This window comes from Triplophysa rosa, linkage group LG13 (assembly GCF_024868665.1).
Source record: "Triplophysa rosa linkage group LG13, Trosa_1v2, whole genome shotgun sequence".
NCBI lineage: Eukaryota > Metazoa > Chordata > Actinopteri > Cypriniformes > Nemacheilidae > Triplophysa > Triplophysa rosa.
The window spans coordinates 12,251,659-12,271,610 of record NC_079902.1 but is presented as its reverse complement, the minus strand read 5'-3'; the positions used below and the strand labels follow the sequence as shown (position 1 = coordinate 12,271,610).

Genomic DNA, 19,952 nt, shown 5'->3' with positions numbered 1-19,952 from the left:
TAACTATGTTTAATGTATAAAAATAAACTGGGATTTAAATGTAAAATAAGAAGGGGATTTAAAAAACCCAACCCTAACAGAACTTTTTAAAGCAACTTTATATATGTGGACACAAGTCACATGTTGGCAGCTCAGCCAATAGGATTAAACAAACTTAAAATAATTCCCATAGCTCAGATAATACATTTCATGTTTTTTTGTAACTTAGATCGTGATATGCAGCCACGGAAAAAATGAAGAGACCATTTCAAAGACCATTTTCAGTTATTCTGAATTTACTATTTATAGATATGTGTTTAAGTAAAAGTTTCTATTTGCATTTATTTGCATAAAATGAAAACTGGAGAAACCGGTCAAAAACCAGAAAAGATGCTCTGTATTTTTTCAGACCTCAAATACTTTAAAGAAAAGAAGATCATACTCACTTTTAAGCAATACAACAGTAATATATGTACATATATTTAGGAAAAGTTCAAAAATTATTTTTTATATGATAAAAGCTGATTAAATGAAAGTGGTTCACGGCTGTATTATGCCACAACACTTCACACCCCTAACAAATACCTAAGAAAGCAATGTGAAGCCTGTGACCGATCTAGGTATTGGATCAATACATACTGTACTTGACTGAAGCTTGTTTGATCTTGCTCAGGTTTGTGGGACGAATGCACATTAACAAGCCAGAACAGGAGCCAGCAGTAAGGTGAGACTGTCTTTGGTATGATCCCCTGAGCCCAATACATTCCCCGGTGCCGCCGGTCACTTTAGCTCTGTCTTTTTCCTTTGCATTACTCTGATCATTATTTCATCGACCCGTAACGCCACAGCAGCATTAAAGTAAAGCCTCTCTGGCAGCTTCTCGAGCCTTGCTTGCATATCCATTTGTCACCGGCCAGTTTGAAATGTTTTTATGAGTCTGTGCTCTGTGTCCTTCGTGAGAGCGGGCCAGGCCAAACCAAACCAGCTCACATACTTTCAGTCATGTGGCTCATTAGGAGCCACTTTAACACAGGTCAGGATGCCAGAATTGTTCTGTTTTGGGCCTATTGTTTGTTTTTATGATGTGGTTTAGATCTTTGGGCCCAGAGAACCTTCTCTTAAAAGGTGCTACATTGAAAAACACCAAGAAGATTTATGGTAGGTCTTGGCACGTTTTAATTGGAGAAGTCATTCAGGGATGGGAGAGGGATTACATTAACCATACTCACTCTGCGGGGTCTTGTCCTTTAAAGGTGTTGCAGTATACACAGGAATGGAGACGAAGATGGCGCTAAACTACCAAGGCAAATCTCAGAAACGTTCAGCTGTGGAAAAGTAAGTGATGAGAGCGATATCATTTCCCAATGTGCAGTACTGACATGTTCATTGTCTTTCTTTCAGATCCATCAATGGATTTCTGCTGGTGTATTTATGTATCCTCGTCAGTAAAGCAGTAGTGTGCACTACGCTGAAGTATGTATGGCAGAGCAAAGAAGGTCAGGATGAGCCCTGGTACAACCAGAAAACGCAGAAGGAAAAAGAAACTTATGTGGTAAGCACTGTATGGATTTCACATCCCAACGGTTCGCACACGATCGCACGAATCATTTATGACCTCCCTCTACATCATCAGTCATTCTTGAGGTAATTAATATAAATGACAAGCTAATCTGGTCTCCGGTGACTGTGGTCAGTACTTACATAGATCATACATCGTCATTAGGATTTACAGTAGCTGCGTGTTTAACCTCTCTGTTTCCCTGCTGATATTCTCTCATGATGTTGGGTCTTTGTTTCAGTATTTGAAGATGTTTACAGACTTCCTCTCCTTCATGGTCCTATTCAACTTCATAATCCCCGTGTCCATGTACGTTACTGTGGAGATGCAAAAGTTCCTGGGCTCGTTCTTCATCACCTGGGATAAGGATTTCTTCGACCCGGAGATTCAGGAGGGCGCGCTTGTCAACACTTCGGACCTCAATGAGGAACTCGGTCAGGTTAGACGCTTACAGTTTTTGCGGTTTATTTATGGATATGGACTCGTGTAGTAGGATATTGAATATGACTTTTTGGAAATGATTTGCTGATGCTTAGCATTGCTGATGCTGATGCTGTTACTATGGCAACCAATGTTGATACACCAAATATTGACAAAAAAATTAAATATTTACAAAAAAATATTTAAGATATTGTCTGAAAAATAAATAGTTGCAAATTTTGTGAATTGAATTAGCTGTATTAGATTCAGATTTGCAAGGCTAAAATTTATATGACCAGTATGAAATGCAAGCCCACCTTTTGGCCTTTTGGAAAAAAACATGTGTTTGTGTCGTGTGAGATGGCAGTATCTCAAAGAGTTTCTGTGGGCTGCGAGGTCATAGATCACGCTGGGATGGTTATGCAGATGATTACTCTAAATTACAAGTCATGCTTCATTAAACTGATTTATGCAAGCAGACTGAGTTTGTCACTAATTAATTGTCCGTCCTTATAGTCGGACCGTGCTAGATTAGGGTTTGAGTGTTTTAGGACCTTTGATTCTACAATCAAGTCTCGCTGTCTGTTCTCTGCAGGTGGAATATGTATTCACAGACAAAACAGGAACACTTACCCAGAATAACATGGAGTTCATCGAGTGTTGTATAGACGGGTTTCAGTACGGACACAGAGACGCACGGAGTGAGTTGGACGGATTTACTGTGACAGACGGACCTGTGAATAAACTACATCAGAAAGCTGGACTGGTGAGTTACTTTAATTCAAAGACCCCGTAGACCTCAAATAGAGTATTGATTTTACATTTATGTATCTTGTTGTGGGATTGTGCACCTCTATATGTAAACCAACTATAGTTCTTTTAAGCTTTCGTTTAAAAGTTGTTTGAGGTGGAGATATAAACAAAGGCAGTTCAGGTGTAATGTTTGTGTTGGCAGGCTTTGAATGACATAAAGTGGCCATAACTCAGACATAGGGATGCTCATATTGATCGTTTAACCGATCGTTAAAATTTTGATCGGTTAATACTATCAGTTAAACGATTTAAAAGGTATGTTTATTTTAAGTTTAATAATATAATAATTTTTTTAATAATAAAAATAATTTAATAATACGTTTTTAAATAACTATTAAATCGTCCATGTTTTTAGTTTTCTGTAGGGTGAAAGAAAAACATGCTGAGCATTAACTCACGGAGCGTGCAGACGCGTGCGACTAGGTGTAAATGCCCTCCGAAACGTTTTCGAGACAGATTAAAATCCGATCACATAAGTCACTTGACGAAACTGGACACATGTAATTCATCTGATTGTTTAGGCCACATTTGTCAGTGCTTTACTCCTCCAAACGGAGTGCCACTGGTTCTTTGTTTTAAATGTAGACACGGGACAATCGCGCTCACAGTGCGCTGTGACATTCTCTGTCTTCCCGCCGTGTCTGCGGCTCAGCAAAGCTAATAGCGGAGCTACTGCAAGGGAATTTCGGTGCTAGCCACATGTTACTTTATTAAATAAAAACTCCAAGCTTTGGATTGAGGTAGACCTGCTATTTTTATTTGATGAAAAAACTTTCTGACGGAAATAAACTTTGCCGGTTCTTTTGTGTTTTCGTTTTGTCATAATTTGTTAATTATTTCAGTTTTTTTCTTGCCTGTTTATTTTATGCTTTGGATTTATATTATTTTAGTTTTTCTCCATTGCCCAAAACGCCGCAGGTTTGTGAAAATGTGATATGTGAATGCTGGTGCTGTTGTTGATGTATTCGTTATGCTGCTGTTTGCATGTTAAAATAAATCTGTGAAAAAAATGCTTGTATTTTTAACGTGTCACAGACCCTCGTCAACTGTAGCTGTGTCTCATTTCGAAGTCTGCTTCCTCTGGATGTCGCATGTGAAGGCGTATGCGGCGGACAAAAGCGACCTTCGGAGGTTGCAGCCTTTGAAATGAGATGCAACATGTATTTTTATTTAATTCCAATTTATTATTTAAATCTTATCTAACGGCTAACGGTTAATGTTCGAATAACGAGTGTCGGTTCTCGGTTAGGGAAATTAACCGAAATGAGCATCCCTACTCAGTCAGTTTCTGCATATCTCATGTTAATCTTGAGTACATATAGAATAGTATCGCACCCTTCAAATATCCGTAGAGTCTTTAGTTTGATCACATTTATAAAAGACAGATACAGCTGTACGATTATTTCGGAAAACACATTACGCGTGCGCGGGGGGGGGGTTAAATAAAGTACTTGCGCACCCATTGCCAACAAAACAAAGACACATGACTCAGTTTCACTTATCGCGTGCGGTTCATGTCCGGCATCTTTTAGCGTTGGGACCGCGCCATCTATCAGTTTCAAACAATCTCCAAATCCAGCGTTATATCCACAGTTTATATAACATCCATCACTAAAAGGCCGTGAACAAACAAACACACACCTCTCACTAGGGCTGTGCCGATAAACTTGAATCTGGAATCTAATCTAAACGATATCATATCGAATCGCGATAGAATGTATTTCAAAAATGATGATAAGCTATTGGCATTTTGACTCGATATGGATTAATCTTACAGTCTAACAGAACGCAGAAATAAACGCAACAACAGTCAGTCAGCGTGCAGCTTTTAGCATGCGCGTCAAAGTACAAAGTCCATTTCATACTGCACTTGGCAAAGAAAACTCGACATGAGGAGGAAAACATGACTGGAAGCGGAAACGAAAGTGAAACTAACCTCGAGTTGTCATCACGCGGTTTATCAAGTGTCTTATTTTTTTTGGCAATCGCCGGTTAAACAAAACAAACTTGAGGCGCAATTGCAAGCGAGTTACTTCGAAACTCAAGCACAAACGTTTTTATATCCATCGTTAACATATCTGCTAACATGAGCTGGTGCTTATGAAACAAACCAGCGCTGCACTGTACAGATTAGAGATGTAATGAAGTGAGTTTGTGTGCACATTAAAATATTGAACCTTGTATGTAAGATGCTTGCATGATTAAAGAAATGTACTACGAATCCCACTACTCGAGCAAGACATTATTGCAGCGTTATGTATGTGCGCAGGTGCTGAGCCAATAGCGTTCGAATGTACACAGTAACGGAGCCCTTTCATTGGTTGAATGTACTGAATGAACACTCCCTTTACTTAACGAGTCAATTGAGTCAAAATGAGACTGAATGAACTGGTACATGTTGTTTATGGCCTAATATCCTCTGTGTTGCAACAGTGCATTCATTTAATTTAATTTTAACTGGTTAAAGGTTAACTTTTGTTAATAAACTGTATTTAAAATAGATTATTTTAAATACAGTTTTTTAATTAAATATATATCGAAATAAATATCGTTATCGATCAATATAGAAAAAAACTATTGAGTTTACTTTTTTGCCATATCGCCCAGCCCTACCTCTCACTATTGCAAGAGTAACGAGCTGCAGCTGCAGGCCCACAGCGCAGCCAATCTTGACGCAATGCAGCCAATCTTGATGGTAAGCAGGTCTCGCTCTTCGGTTGACACGTGGGCGGGCTATTTCTTTCGCCTTGCCCAGATTTGCCCATTAAGGGACTAAGAAAAGTTGTTACGAAACGGATTTTCATGTTCGAGAAAAACTTTACGAAACCTATACGAACGCTGGGGGAGTGTATCAAGCACAGAAAAACTACGTCCAACTCGTTTTTTTGACAAGTTGACCATGTCAAGCATGAGAAGACGGCACGTTTAACATTGTAAATAAGTCAGAATGCATGAAACACTGTTGCATGCCCCCTTTAAATTATTTGTATTAACTCCTTTTTTTATATGATACTCATATGCAGTATAAACCGCAAGTCCAAGCAAATTATTAATAGTTGATGCTAATAGCAAGTTTCAATACCGTAGCATGAATTTATACTTTAAGACACTATGTAGTGTTAAATGTTAGTATATTATGAAAATAATGTAGCAAAATTAAATTAGATTTTTCAATTGATTTGATTGATTTATAACTGTTTATTTAATAGTGATGTTTTTTTATGTACAATTGATCAATATTGTATAAATATAAATGTTTGCAATGTTGCGCTGATACATTTAAAATCCCTAGTGTCTGCTGTTAATATGTTATTCCTGACATATCTTCATCTCTTTATCTGTCAGGAGAAGGAGGAGTTGTTCTTGCGGGCTATGTGTCTGTGCCACACAGTGCAGGTGAAGGAGTCGGGCCCTGAGGAAACTCTTCTTGATCAGGTGGATGGCATTGATGGGAGGTTGCCTCAGCTTGAGGAAGAAAGAGGCTTTATTGCGTCCTCACCTGATGAGGTTGCACTGGTCAAGGGAGCCATGAGGTACGTAAACGCATGATGTTCTGTCCAGTACCTGATAATAATGGACACTTACTGATATTAACTTTCTCCTCTTCAGATATGGCTTCACCTTCCTGGGTTTGGAGAGTAAGTGCATGAAGATAAGAAACAGGCAGAATGGTGTAGAGGAGTAAGTTATCGGGATTAATACTTCTGACTGGGCATTTTCATAGGACATCTGATATCAGTTGTAATAATTTTTGTTAATTGAACCTTTCAGATATGAGTTGCTTCACGTTCTCAACTTTGACCCTGTTCGACGGAGAATGAGCGTCATTGTTCGGACCAAATCAGGTGAGGTGAAGGTTTAATAATGGTGCTTACTGTAATCCAGTCCTAAATAAACCTGTTCACCTGAACTTGATGGTCTTCCACTGTTCATATAGGGGAGACACTCCTATTCTGTAAAGGAGCCGATTCTTCAATCTTCCCAAGAGTCAAACCAGAGGAGGTGGACAGGATTCGTCTGCACGTCGAGCGAAACGCAACGGTACTACAACAGCCCATCAAATTTCAGTGTCTTGCCACACCTTTTGTGTCTGATAATACACTGACTTTATGGTGGTTTATGTGTGTTTGCTCACCAGGAGGGTTACCGTACACTGTGTGTGGCTTATAAACAGCTGAGCGCTGAGGAATACGCAGCGGCAGATACTGGACTGAAGACGGCTAGGCTGGCTCTTCAGGACAGGGAAGAGAAACTCATGGCCATGTATAACCAAGTGGAGACGGGCATGAGTCTGATCGGAGCAACTGCTGTGGAAGACCGGTTGGTGACCCAAACTGCTGCTAAAGTCCATTGTTGTTTTTAAGAAGAAGAGCTCTGAACACCACATCACCTTCTCTCCCAGGTTGCAAGAAGAAGCAGCCGAGACCATGGAGGCCCTTCAGGGTGCGGGGATGAAGATCTGGGTGCTCACAGGAGATAAAATGGAGACGGCGAAGTCCACCTGCTATGCCTGTCGACTGTTCCAGCGGGGTACAGAGCTGCTGGAGTTGACCGTGCGGACGCTGGAGGGCGGGAGGTCGAAGCGCGAAGAAAGACTTATCGAGTTGCTACGGGAGTACCACAGAAGAGCAGTGCAGGACGCCCCACCTGTTAAAGAAGGGGTCACTCGGTGAGGCACCTTCTTGCTAGATTCGTGTTTTTATACGGTTTAGTTTTGAATCTGACCTGTGTGAATGTTATGCGAATGTCATCTTTTGGCACAGGAGTTGGTCTACTGCGAATCAAGAGTACGGTTTTATCATTGACGGAGCCACGCTGTCATTAGTGATGAACCCGCCCCGTGATGCGGATGCCAGTCTCTACAGGAGCCTCCTTCTGCAGATCTGTCAGAACTGCGCCGCTGTGCTCTGTTGCCGCATGGCCCCCCTGCAGAAAGCTCAGGTCACACTCGCAGAACTGCACTTTATATCAAATTTGTCTTTATATAAACTAGATTTAAGTTTTCATCTGGGCCTGACTATGAGTAAGGGAATTAAAGATGGCAAATTAAATGCTGTGCAAAGCATAATAAAATGAAGCTAAATATTTAACTGTTTCCCCTGTGTGCTTAAAACAAACAAATGAAGATAGAGTAAAAGATTGATTCTTTAATTTTATATGTTGAATGTTTATATGAAGAGCTCCTTTGCAAAAATAGATTGAAAATGTTTTTGTTGTGCATTCCAATTAATATCAAACTACAAAAAAACTAAACAAATGCTAACTAACACAATAAAACACACATAAAACATCACAACATAATAAAACAATGATTTTTGCACATTTTTAGAAACGGAGTTATCTGTTTTTGCAAATAAACTGTTCATAAATTCACAGAAGAAAATGTTCTTTAAAAAAACACTGACGTGTAAAGAATTAATAAATCAACACAGCATGTTTAAAGGGGTCTTATACCATGGTCTGTTTGAAAACTGGATTCTGATTGGCTGGAAGGTGTGCATTAAAAGCCTTTAAACGGGTAGTTCCAGTCAGTTTGATTACATTTAAAATTAACTGACAAAATAACCGTCATTTTACATGTTTGATCTAAAATGACACTGTACACATCAATAAAAGCTTTAATATATAATGCAATATATAAAGCAAATAACCATGGTATGTATAAGCGGGATAATGCACGGCTAGCCGTGCATTAAAGCATTTTAATGCACTTCGTGGAGGCAACCACCCTCCGCTTCGCGTCGTCTAGCCACGGATTACCCTTACATATGGTGCGAATACGTGTTTTTCTGTGTCTTTGGTGTGTTATAAGTTGCTCATGCATGTATTAGACACGTGAAATTGCAAAAATGAAAGAGTCAGAACAAAAGATGCATTCTATCTAAAAGCGAATGCTCACCCAGAAACACCTCGTGTAACCACACCCCCACAAATCTACGTCAGTTCGTGGTATGATTTGACTAAGACCGCCCAAATGTATACGCAAGTAAGGTGGGCGTACCTGTCAGTACAATTGCTTTGGAACCTGATGTTCCAAATATGGTAAGAGGCGTTACATTTCCGTCACACGCTTGCAGTATTCCACCAATCACTACACACTGGTTAACTGGCCAATCATAGCACACCTCGCTTTTCAGAGTGATGAGCATTTTTGAAAATCCGCGCGTTTCAGAGAGGCGGGGCAAAGAGGAGATACAAACATGCACGGTGTGTGGAAAATACAGCATTTTTGAACCTTAAATCATGTATACACATTTTATTACATCTAAAACAAACGATAATATTTGTTTTAGCCATGTCATATGACCCCTTTAAAACTTTGTGACCTTTCCTGTTCTACAGAAATGTGCAGAGCTTTCTCTGGAGTTGTTATTTAGCTCGCTAAATCTATCCACTTCTATCCACTTTAGATAGTGAAGATGGTGAAGAACTCTAAAGGTTCCCCCATCACCCTCTCCATTGGCGATGGGGCCAATGACGTTAGCATGATACTGGAGGCACACGTGGGCATTGGTGAGACATCTGCGCGTGTACGATTAAATGTTCTGCTTTTTATAGATGTGTGACAGTGTTGTTACTGTTGTGTGGTCAGGTATTAAGGGTAAAGAGGGCCGTCAAGCTGTGAGGAACAGCGACTATGCCTTTCCTAAGCTCAAGCACTTAAAGAAGCTTTTACTGGCTCATGGGCATCTTTACTATGTTAGGATTGCTCATCTTGTTCAGTACTTCTTTTATAAGGTAAGTCTGGCATTTGGTAGCACAATCAATACTATAGACATGAAATAATTTTTTAGGTGTTTTGACATTTTCTTCTTTACCTTCAGAATCTTTGCTTCATCTTACCTCAATTCCTGTACCAGTTTTTCTGTGGATACTCTCAGCAAGTAAGTACAAATAAAGGACCTGTTAGAAGACTACGACCCAACAGGCCCCTTTTCTCTGCTCATTCCTTCAGATTTTACCTATGAATTTATCTTTCTGCCCTTCATTGAACTGATATATATAACAAACACAAACAAATACGCAAATGTAGCTTAAAGGGGACAGTTCACCCAAAAATTAAAATTCATTTTCTCACCCTCATGTCATTTCAAACCTGTAATGCATGACTTTAACTCTGCACAACACAAAAGAAGATATTTTGGAATGTTGGTAACCAAACAACATTGGGTCTCATTGACTTACATTGTATAGACACAAAACCACTGATGCATTTCTCAAAATTCTCTTCTTTTGTGTTCCACAGAAGAACAAGTCATATACAGGTTTTGAACAACATGAGGGTGAATAAATAATGATAGAATTATTTTTTTGGGTGAAATTTCCCTTTGAAGCTTTTAGAGGTAGGAGTCATGGAGCGGGTAGAGCGCTTGGTGCAGATATTTTGAGCCTTGGTGCTCTTATGGGAGATGCAGGATAAGGATTAAACCTCTCTTCTCACAAACTACTTCTCTTGGTAACAGGTCCAAAAATACTAAATTACTAATGCATCTACCCACCTGTCTAGATTTCAGTGAAATAGTCTCAATATGCTGGATTCCTTATTGCGCTCACATTTCCCAGAACCTCCAGTGTTTTGTGTATATATATATATATATATCAAGTGACCATTGCATGTCTCTTGCTGTGTAACACTGTATAAAGTATGATCTCCTCAACGTGATATTAACCCTGCCCCCGTTGCCCCATTCCTTCCCTCAACCCTACTTTCCCAGCCCCTGTACGACGCAGCCTATTTGACTATGTACAACATCTGCTTCACCTCCATGCCCATTCTGGCCTTTAGCCTTCTGGAACAGCACATAGCCATCGAGATTTTGCTGGACAACGCTGCCCTCTACAGGTACCAGCCTGCACTGCTCTGGTTAGCCATATAAATAGCACCAGTTGCTTATGTGTTGTTTTCTGTCTTTCCAATAGAGAAATAGCAAAGAATGCAATGTTACGCTGGCGTCCATTCCTCTACTGGACAGTATTAGGAATTTTTCAGGGTCTTCTGTTCTTTTTCGGTGTCCGTTTTCTGTTCAGCAATCCCGCACTGCAGGATAACGGACAGGTTAGAGCCGGATATGCTTTTTCATAGAGTCTGAATTCAAAAAATGAATTTGCATGTAATACTGGCTTTCCTGTTTGCAGGTGTTTGGAAATTGGTCCTATGGAACGATTGTATTCACAGTTCTTGTTTTTACCGTCACTTTGAAGGTTGGTAATGTTTTGTTGTTTTCTCTTAAACTTGCAGACTCATTGTAGAAGTTTTGTCAGTTGTCAGAGACTGACTGTTGTCTTTTCAGTTGGCTCTGGACACACATCACTGGACGTGGATCAACCATTTTGTCATCTGGGGCTCATTGGCATTCTATGTGTTCTTCAGCTTTTTCTGGGGAGGCATCATATGGTGAGGTCACATATAAGATCTAGAATTTTCCGTAAGAATTTTGAAATCTCATTTTCTCTTTTTGTTTTGCTAGGCCATTTTTAAAGCAACAGCGGTTGTACTTTGTGTTTGCTAACATGCTGAGCTCCGTATCTGCCTGGTTGGTTATCATCATCCTCATACTCCTCTCTCTCCTGCCGGAAATACTTTTAGCAGTCCTCCGCAAACCCAGAAGCCCTCATTCACGACAGGTATACTCCTCTCCAATCTTTTTCTCTGTTTTCTTTGTCTTAAATTCTACTATAAGTTCTACAAACTCTTAATACCGTTTACCTGCACATTAGTCTTTCTTTCGTCTTCCAGTTTGCCCTGAAGTTTCTACTGTTGAGTGTGATAACATTTATATTGTGTCCTAACTAAAAGTTGTCTCTTCTATATTAATTACACTTATTGCAGCTACTAGTTAGGACAAAAAGTGTCACTGTTTAGTTGGGGATTCAGATTCTGTTTGCACAAATTTGCACCAAGTAGCCCCACCCACTTTAAAAATCATTGGATCACAGCAAAATCGCCAGTGTTAAAAAAGGTCAAATTAACACTCACAGTGTATTTGACCTTTTTTAACACTGGCGATTTTACTGTGATGTAAATCCATACCCTGATGTTTATTAAGCACAAATGAGAATAGAGTTATTCCAAAAGGTTAAAACTGGGTATATAACAAATCTCCAAGATTGCATTCAGTGTGGACAGACAGATTTTTACCCAAAACTTTCTGTGCACACTGAATTGTAGGACACATTTCCATCTAATTTCCCTCTTGTACTTTTTGTCTCTCTTCCATTTTTATACTGACCCTTGTCACATTTCCATTGTCTCTTTCTTACTACATTCCCTTGACTGCCATGAATTACACCATTGTTTTTAAGGCTCTGAATGGTTTGCATTGTGTTGTGATTGGTCAAACAGACAGGAAGTCAATCGGTCTAATTGATACTATTGCTCTTTTCCGTATTTTTTGTAAATCTGTGATTTAGGTAACCTTTATTGCATTAGTCAAGCGTGAAGACTGCGGTCTGTTTCCATCAGCTAGCACAGTTATCACTAGGTGCCCAACCAGTTACGATCAATAAGCAATAATTACTCATTTGAATTATTTCGATGAAGTGAGCACACACTCCAGTTAGACTCTATTGTAAGTGACATTAGCTAAGCAGACTCAGTCCATGTGTTCATTAGGCCAGCGATGAACATACGCTGCTCATCTGCCCCCTGCCTCCTCACAGGTAGGTGCCGCATCCCTTCCAAGAATATTCGGCATGTCAATTAAAAGGGGGAGGACATGGGATGCATATTTATTACTTGATATAATGATCTCATAACCTGTCAAATCGAAATAATGTACTTGACTTTCAACTTTAGTTTTGATTGTTATTATTAGACTGATGGATTCCAGAAAAAGACTGAAACTGACCTTATTACAAAGAGGGAGCATGTTGCATTTTATCTTTAAAGAGAAAAGAAATGCTTTATTGACCATCGTAACGCTTTGCTTTTTAGAATATTTTTGCCTTTCATTTAAAAGAACATTTGAGTTTGGATGTTATCTTTTTTCAACTCAGAGGAACCATCCCTGCTGAGTTTGTAAAAAATTAAGCTGAATCAAACAGCACAAACAGGGTTCAAGTCACTGGAATAGTTGACCTCAGTACTTGTATATCTACGTGACTGACTTCTCCCCCTCCTCATCTTATCTCCACCCTTACTTATCATTCATTTCTGCTAATGTTCCTACCATCTTTTCTGGTCTCTTGCCTCCCATGTGCTGTGCTGTAGATGAAACAACGGCTTCCTTCCTCCGGGACGTCCACTATCTTCATGCTGTCGCAGACCGCTAGCACACACAGCTTTTCCTGGAGCGACTGAGGTCTCGCTGCTTGCTCCTTTCTCTCCTTTTTGTCTCGCTGTCTCTCCTCCTTTGGGTTGCCTGTCTTTATCTTCTGTGTCTTGCCTGCCGTCTCTCCACCCATCTGTTTTTGTACCCTCTCTGTGAGGTGGTGTTCTCCGCTAGTTGCTGGTGTTGAAGGGCAAGTTCTTTTCTGGTATAGATGTGTTTTTTTGAAGGACCTGGGGTTGGATTGACAGTCAAAGTGTGTTTCTTGGTGGATGTTTGTTTAGAAGCTTTGTGGAAGAGAGCAAGCCCCTAGTTGTGGTGGTGGGTGGTACCGAGTGTGTGGTGTCTTTAAGGGCTTTGGGGTATGATGGGAATTCCTTCATCTGTCTGTTCCCGGTGCCTGCTGTCTCTGCATGCCCAGCCGGGAGAATGCAGCACGCAAGCTCTTGGGGTTGTCTGCATGCGTGCTCGGCCAAACTTTCACTGCTCCCCACCAAGACCGCTTGAGTCTCTGAGTGCATTAGTGCTGGTTGATTCAGTGTTTGAATTTGTTTGTGTGCGTGTCTGAATGTTTGTCTCCTGTTGCGCATATTATAACATACAGTAGTAAAATGGTACGGATTCAACAAAATGTTTCTGAAAATTTGGCTCTTTCAGATATATATGACTTTGTTTCTTCATTTGAACATGAACAAAGTTTTGTAAACAAAAATATCCTAAAACGTTGAATCTCCAAAAAGTACACGCCTCCATTATTCAAATAATACAAAGAAATGCAATGGGTTAATTAATAAAGGTCTTCTGAAGCAAAACGATAGGTCTGTGTAAGAACAACATTTTGAGCTAATTTAGTGTAATTGGAGCCAAAACAACATATCAGAATGCTAAATTTAAATACGGCAACACAAGACACTCAAGAACTAAACGAGATTTGAAGACACTTTGAACCCTTTTTAACTCCTGTTCAGATGAAGAAAGGAACTCGTATACATTTGTTGTAAATTGAGATTTTTTTAGGTGCCCTGTTCCTTTAAGTATCTTTTAAATTTGACACAAATTTATTTTAAAATGACACATTTAGATAATTACTAATGCACTTATACGTTTTACAAAAAAGACATCAGAAATATAAATAACTTAAATGCTTCTGATGACCAGTCTCCGGTGAATGAATAATGATGCTGGTAAAGTATGTGTTTGTGTATGTGTGTTGGAGAGTGTTTGTTCATTTGAGTGTCTGATCCATCGTGTCCTAAGTGTCTTTCACCCCCCTTTCAGAAAAAGCCGGGTCAGTCAAGTTTGGGGGTTGGCCAATCCTCCCAGTCTTCAGCCAGACCCCTGCTCATGAGAACCTTTTCAGACGAGTCCAATACTGTCATATGAACAGGTACAAGACCCCAGACCCCCCGTTGAGTGCCTGACCCTAGTCATACTGGGATTTTCCTTCAGTACTGCCTCCAGTCCAGTGCAGTCTTACCCTCTGGTTTTAATTGGCACCTTTTAGGGGATCTCTTTTATTTCCTCAACATTCTGCTGTGGAAATTCTCCCTACACTTAGGATGAACTTGTGTTGGTTGGCTGAAAAGACATTTAGTCTTGTAATGTTTAAATAAGAAATTACAATACTGTTTTGAAGTGGCCGCCCACTTTTTTTTAAACTGCGTGTGTTCCTGAAGTATTTTCCCCATTCATTTTCTCATTGTTTTAACCCAAGACCTAATTCAGAACATTTAGTTTAAAGGTTAAACAAACATTTGGTTTAACGCAAAAAAAAAAAACTTTTACTGTATATGTAGTGTTAAATTGAGTTATGTTATTGAATAATACCGCGTAAAATGCAACATTGCAACAAAATTAGAAAATGTATCATTCCCATGTTACTTTGTTTTTGTCCACACCAGCTGTGACTGCAATACGTGGATGTAACTACAATGGATTTTATATTATAAACTGTTATATTAGATTGTGCGTGTCATGTCAAGTGAGGGCACAGTGACCAGTAATTATGCAGTAAAATCACGTTGACCTACTAAAGTGCATATTAATACTATATGCATACAGTATACACAATACGTAATTAAACCTAAAACTTCTATTATTGCTCAAATATTTTTCTCTCTATATATAATTTGAATGGGATTTTCACTTCAGGAATTCAATGGTCACATCCTGTAAACCAAAGGTTGATCCCTGTTGATCTTCTGTTTTGTACATGTTATTGGTAATTCATTAGTTCTATATGTGGGCGTGTAGTGTAATGTACCACAGTATAAAATAAAATAAAAACTTAATGTCATAAGCATTTAATATTTTCTTATTATTGTATATTGGCTTATCAAATGATCCTTTCAGCCGTCCAAACCCCCCCCCCCCCCCCCATAATGCCTTGCATGTGCTCCTCGAGTAACCTGTGATTGGGTCTCTTAACCGACTAAACCAGTCGTCTGTCATGTTGTGGTTCATCTCATTGTGTGGGTTTTATTTGTGTGTGAATGACAACTTGAGTGTGGTTGTTTTGTCTCATACATTGAAATGAAACCGAAGTTTCATGTTGGTCTTATTGTGTCTTTTGTTGTGGTGGGTTTTGTGTGCTGTGGTTGTAATCTGAAGTCATTTATTTTGTTTTTTTGTGACGGTAAAAGTCGTTCAACCCCTCCACCGGCTCCCTAACCTTCCTCAACCGTGTTTGTGATTGTTCCTCTACATTAACTGAAGCTTTGCATACTGCATGCTTGTTTGCCTGTGCTTGAAGCTTTAAATGTTGATGAAGCTTAATGTTTATGTAAGTGAAACTAGACAGGAGGTTCTCTCAAGCGTATTAAATCTGCTTCTCCTGTTCTTCTCAGCTGTAAGAGGATTCCACAAGTCACAATGTCAGGTAAAGTGCTTTTAAAGCAATGTTCTGGGCCCAATGCAAGTTAAGCTTTCACGTGATTCATGAAATATCTGGAATCTGTTCGGGATGTTGCCTGATGATTTCAAGCTAAAACTTGTTTTGAGCCAGGGGCATTGCTTTTTACCAGGAATCACACGAGCTGTCTACTCCAGACAGTTCGATCTTCAAAGAGGGTTCTTTGGTTCTGATCATTTAGATTTGATTTGGGCTTGATGATGTTGCCTACAGAGTGTTTTAGGTTTAGTGTTTGTTTTGGTGGTTTTTGTTTCTGAATTATCAATCAATTAATGTACATGTACAGTACCTCAACCGCTTTAAGTCACAAATGCTATACAGATTTAATCAAACTGTCCTACACTCTTAAAAAAAGGTCATTCCAAACCTGTATGACTTTCTTCTCTAGAACATAAAAGAAGATATTTTGAAGAAAGCCGGTTACCAAAAATTCTATTGGCTTTATGGACAGAAAAACATTTCTTAAAATATCTTCTTTTCTGTTTCACACAAGAAAGTCATATAAAGCTTTAAAACAACATGAGGATGACAAAATGACAGATTTTGGGGGGCTGTCAAACGATTAATTGCATCCAGAATAAAAGTTTGTTTACATAACATATGTCTGTGTACTTTTGAAAACATACACATACATGCATATATTTTAGAAAAATATAAAAATGAATAAACATGTATATATCATTTAAATTATTTGTAAATATAAAGTGGTATGTATTTCCTAAATATGTAAACATGTACGTGCATGTGTTTATAATTGCAAAATAAATATGCACAGTACACAGACATATATTATGTAAACACAAGCTTTTATTCTGGATTTGATTCATTGTGATTAATCGTTTGACAGCCATCATTTTTTGTGTGAACTTTAATATGGTTAAAGGTTTCGAAAGGAACCTGCAACATCCTCAAATGGTTATTTAGACAAAAATGGTCCATTTTAAACCCTTTAACTCAAAAAGTTTGTTGAGGAGCCAAAAAATAGTTTAATCTGTGACAAATGTAGCAAATTTATTTTTAAGAGTGTATAAACCTTTCAGTAAAAATCTTTTTACTTTCTAGAACATGTGTGCTGATTTGTTTTGAGTGAGGATGTATGTTTTGGTCCGTCACAGATGGCTGCTGTAACACCCCTGTCCTATAAACATCTGAAGGAACACTACTGATGGACATCAGCCATGGCCAGAACATCTGCAGGGGCTTTTTTCCTTCCTTCTGCCCGAATAGAACACGAAAACAGAACCAGACCAGGCTTTGACTCATCAGTCTGTCAGCCACTTTGGCCTTCTTTTCACCTCATCTGTTCTGCTGTCTGGATCCTTCTCAAGCCTCCCATCCCAGCATGATTTCTCAAGATTTATCCTTGTTTTTTGAATAAGCGTTCACAGCATTGAAAAGTGAAACCTTTCTGTACTGCCACACTCATATTCAGCCCTCGTGGGAAGATTGTAACGCTGGCAACATCATCAGTAGCGCACAACTGCTACGGGATGTTATGACATGTAGGCTCTTCCTTATCGGCATGAGCGAAAAATGTAAAGAATTCCACTTCCGTCGACATTCTCTCTTTTTTTGGTTTCCATATTGTCAACACCCACAGTTGGCCCTTCTGGCATCAGCTGCCAAGTGTGATCGCCAATCCCAAATCGGTAGTTTAGAGTTTTGTGATATGTAGCTGTTTGAGATCCCTAAATGTGAGCTCTAAGATGCTGCACTGAGGGTCTTGACCCTATGGGTATAAAAGCTGCCTTTCAACAAGTTCGGAAATATCCCACGGTGCCATCAACACGTGTGCATACGTGTGCGTGTGTGAGAAAGAAAACGAAAACTAGTTAGGTTTTTCATATATAGTACTGTCGTTTATTGTTACTCTCTGTTGAGACGGAGATGAGTTTACAGTTGGATTACAAATTTAAGATGTACTAGTGAAATTACGGATATTGTCGCTCGAAGCCAAAAAAATGAAAGACGTGTGGTGTGGTCTGTGTGTGCTGTTAGAAAAGCAACCGCACACAGCGAGATCGATCTGTAATGCGAAACTAATAGCGTATTGCTGAGCGAGTCGGAGTTACGTTTCTGTTCACTGGAAGTGGGCCGTTTTGCACTGTCCTTAGTGACATTTAGGTTGACGTGTCAGCTTTGTTCGCCAGGCCAGTGGTCGGATCACCCACGCATGCACACACTTTACAAGGCTTCTAACTAAATTAATGAATTTAATGGGATCTGTTTCAGGGGTGGAGTTTAGGTTGCTTAAATAGGAAGTTTGGATTCGATGCGTTTCGAAACACAAGTCACGTTTGACGCCTGCTAGTATAAACTATTTAGGTGGGCAAACAATCTTCATTGAACTCGTGCTTCTGAATACATTCCATTTCTGTGTGCCATGTTTTCAATCGCTTTTTAGATTATAATTGATTTTTTGTTCGTGACTATGTGATTCTATTTATTATACCGTGTAATTTTACTCTCAAATGTTATATTTTTGTCAAAGATATTTCTTTCTCTTCTTAAATTAAACATTGTCAGCTCGTGCCAATTGATTTTTGCCTGTGCAACCCGCTGTTGAACAGATTGGGTTTCTATATCCTGTTAGCCTGAGACGTCCCTGTAGACCAGCAGTTCTTGGCTCTCGTTCACTGATCAGAGATCAGTCAGGTATATCTTATACTAATATCGGGCCGGTCCAAGACCAGAGTCTTGTATGAATGAAGCTGATCCTCGGATGTCTGCTGTCCCTTTAATATGTATGATGTAATCAGTTCTTTTTTGCTTGTAACCCAAAATGGGTGTAAAGAGTTGATGTCTGGCATGTTTTGTTATTGGGAATTTTTTATCACGTTTCTCCTATAAAAACAATGCCATATTAAAAATACCCCATTCCAGCTGTCCTAAGTGCATGTGTATGTGTGAATGTGTGTGTGTATTATCCAAGGGAGAGTGGTGCGTGTTAGACCTTTGACTGTGTCATGATGCTAAGCATCTTAATTTCAGCTCCCAGTTCAGGGTCTGGCTTAATCCAGCTGTATCGCAGCCCCGCGTAACCACCAGGCCTTCTATTCATTTCTGATTACCCCGTGAATCAGCTTTTTTAAAGAAAATATATGAAAGCTTTAACTTTTTGCTTTTGAATTAGCCATATGATTGAAGTTTGGCTGGTTGGGTTGATGTTTCAACACAAACGTAAATCCATTTGTCTTTTCCTGTGCATGGGTGACCACTAATGGCACCACTGTACTGAACCCCTGGTGAGCACATACACACTCACACCAAGATGATTCGACACATCGCTGTGTTCTTTAAGATCGGGAGGGGTAAATGGTTCTTGCCTGCAATGTTTGAAATTTCCAAACAGACCTTTAAATGACTTCAGAGATGCTATTTTCAAAGCTTATATTGTAAATCTTGGATTCTCATGTTGCCTGAATATGAAAAAAATATTTGATTGTATTTTTAATGGAACTTTTGAGCCACTTTTTGTAAGAAAAAGAAAACGTCAAAAAAAAAAGCAGGGAAAGGCTGCCTGGTTGTGGAGAGCGAGGTAAGGTGTGTTGCGGGCAGTAACACTGTCAGTTCTGCTCCCTCCATCATATCCCTCAGGCACCAGCTGATCTGAATGTACCTCTCAAGACCAGTCTGTTTCAAACTTCTTTAATAAATGCTGTTTTGAAGAAGAAATGTGTGTCTGAGGATTGGTCTTTTTGTCAAAACTGTCCTTAATGCAAATGATACTACATTAAAAAAAAGGAAATAGTTGAAGACGAACGTCTCGGCTAATAAATTCTGTAAGGGAACAGGTTTTTATGCAAATGTTTTTTTTTTCTAAAAATGTATTCACTTCATAGCTTAATTTGTGTCAACCTTTTAAGGGATCAAATATTTTTTTCACACTTTCAGTTCCTAAATCCAGTTCCCGAATTCTCAGCTTTAAGTTAAGTATATATTACCAATGTTTTAAGGAAATTAAAACTTGTAGTTTATTGGATGATAGTATAGTTTAATTCAA

The 19,952-nt window shown here is 39.2% G+C and overlaps 1 protein-coding gene across 5 annotated transcripts in view; it reads left to right on the top strand.

The window, feature by feature from the left end:
* The window catches only part of atp11c (ATPase phospholipid transporting 11C), a 63,644-nt gene extending 43,996 nt beyond the window's left edge, over positions 1-19,648 (top strand). Inside the window, exons 8-31 of one of the 5 annotated variants that reach the window (XM_057348871.1) lie at positions 653-703; positions 1,073-1,137; positions 1,233-1,314; positions 1,381-1,531; positions 1,779-1,976; positions 2,553-2,723; positions 6,116-6,303; positions 6,380-6,451; positions 6,542-6,615; positions 6,708-6,811; positions 6,909-7,090; positions 7,173-7,439; positions 7,534-7,711; positions 9,181-9,283; positions 9,363-9,508; positions 9,595-9,654; positions 10,486-10,613; positions 10,691-10,826; positions 10,907-10,972; positions 11,062-11,165; positions 11,239-11,395; positions 14,317-14,425; positions 15,885-15,916; positions 17,065-19,648. In XM_057348871.1, coding sequence (XP_057204854.1) covers positions 653-703; positions 1,073-1,137; positions 1,233-1,314; positions 1,381-1,531; positions 1,779-1,976; positions 2,553-2,723; positions 6,116-6,303; positions 6,380-6,451; positions 6,542-6,615; positions 6,708-6,811; positions 6,909-7,090; positions 7,173-7,439; positions 7,534-7,711; positions 9,181-9,283; positions 9,363-9,508; positions 9,595-9,654; positions 10,486-10,613; positions 10,691-10,826; positions 10,907-10,972; positions 11,062-11,165; positions 11,239-11,395; positions 14,317-14,421 — 2,788 coding nt within the window. In that variant the 3' untranslated portion in view covers positions 14,422-14,425; positions 15,885-15,916; positions 17,065-19,648. Of the gene's footprint in view, positions 1-652; positions 704-1,072; positions 1,138-1,232; positions 1,315-1,380; positions 1,532-1,778; positions 1,977-2,552; positions 2,724-6,115; positions 6,304-6,379; positions 6,452-6,541; positions 6,616-6,707; positions 6,812-6,908; positions 7,091-7,172; positions 7,440-7,533; positions 7,712-9,180; positions 9,284-9,362; positions 9,509-9,594; positions 9,655-10,485; positions 10,614-10,690; positions 10,827-10,906; positions 10,973-11,061; positions 11,166-11,238; positions 11,396-12,980; positions 13,072-14,316; positions 14,426-15,884; positions 15,917-17,064 lie in introns of those variants that run through there. The other 4 variants (XM_057348876.1, XM_057348873.1, XM_057348875.1 and 1 more) reach the window with 4 other exon arrangements.
* Positions 19,649-19,952: the final 304 nt, after the last annotated feature.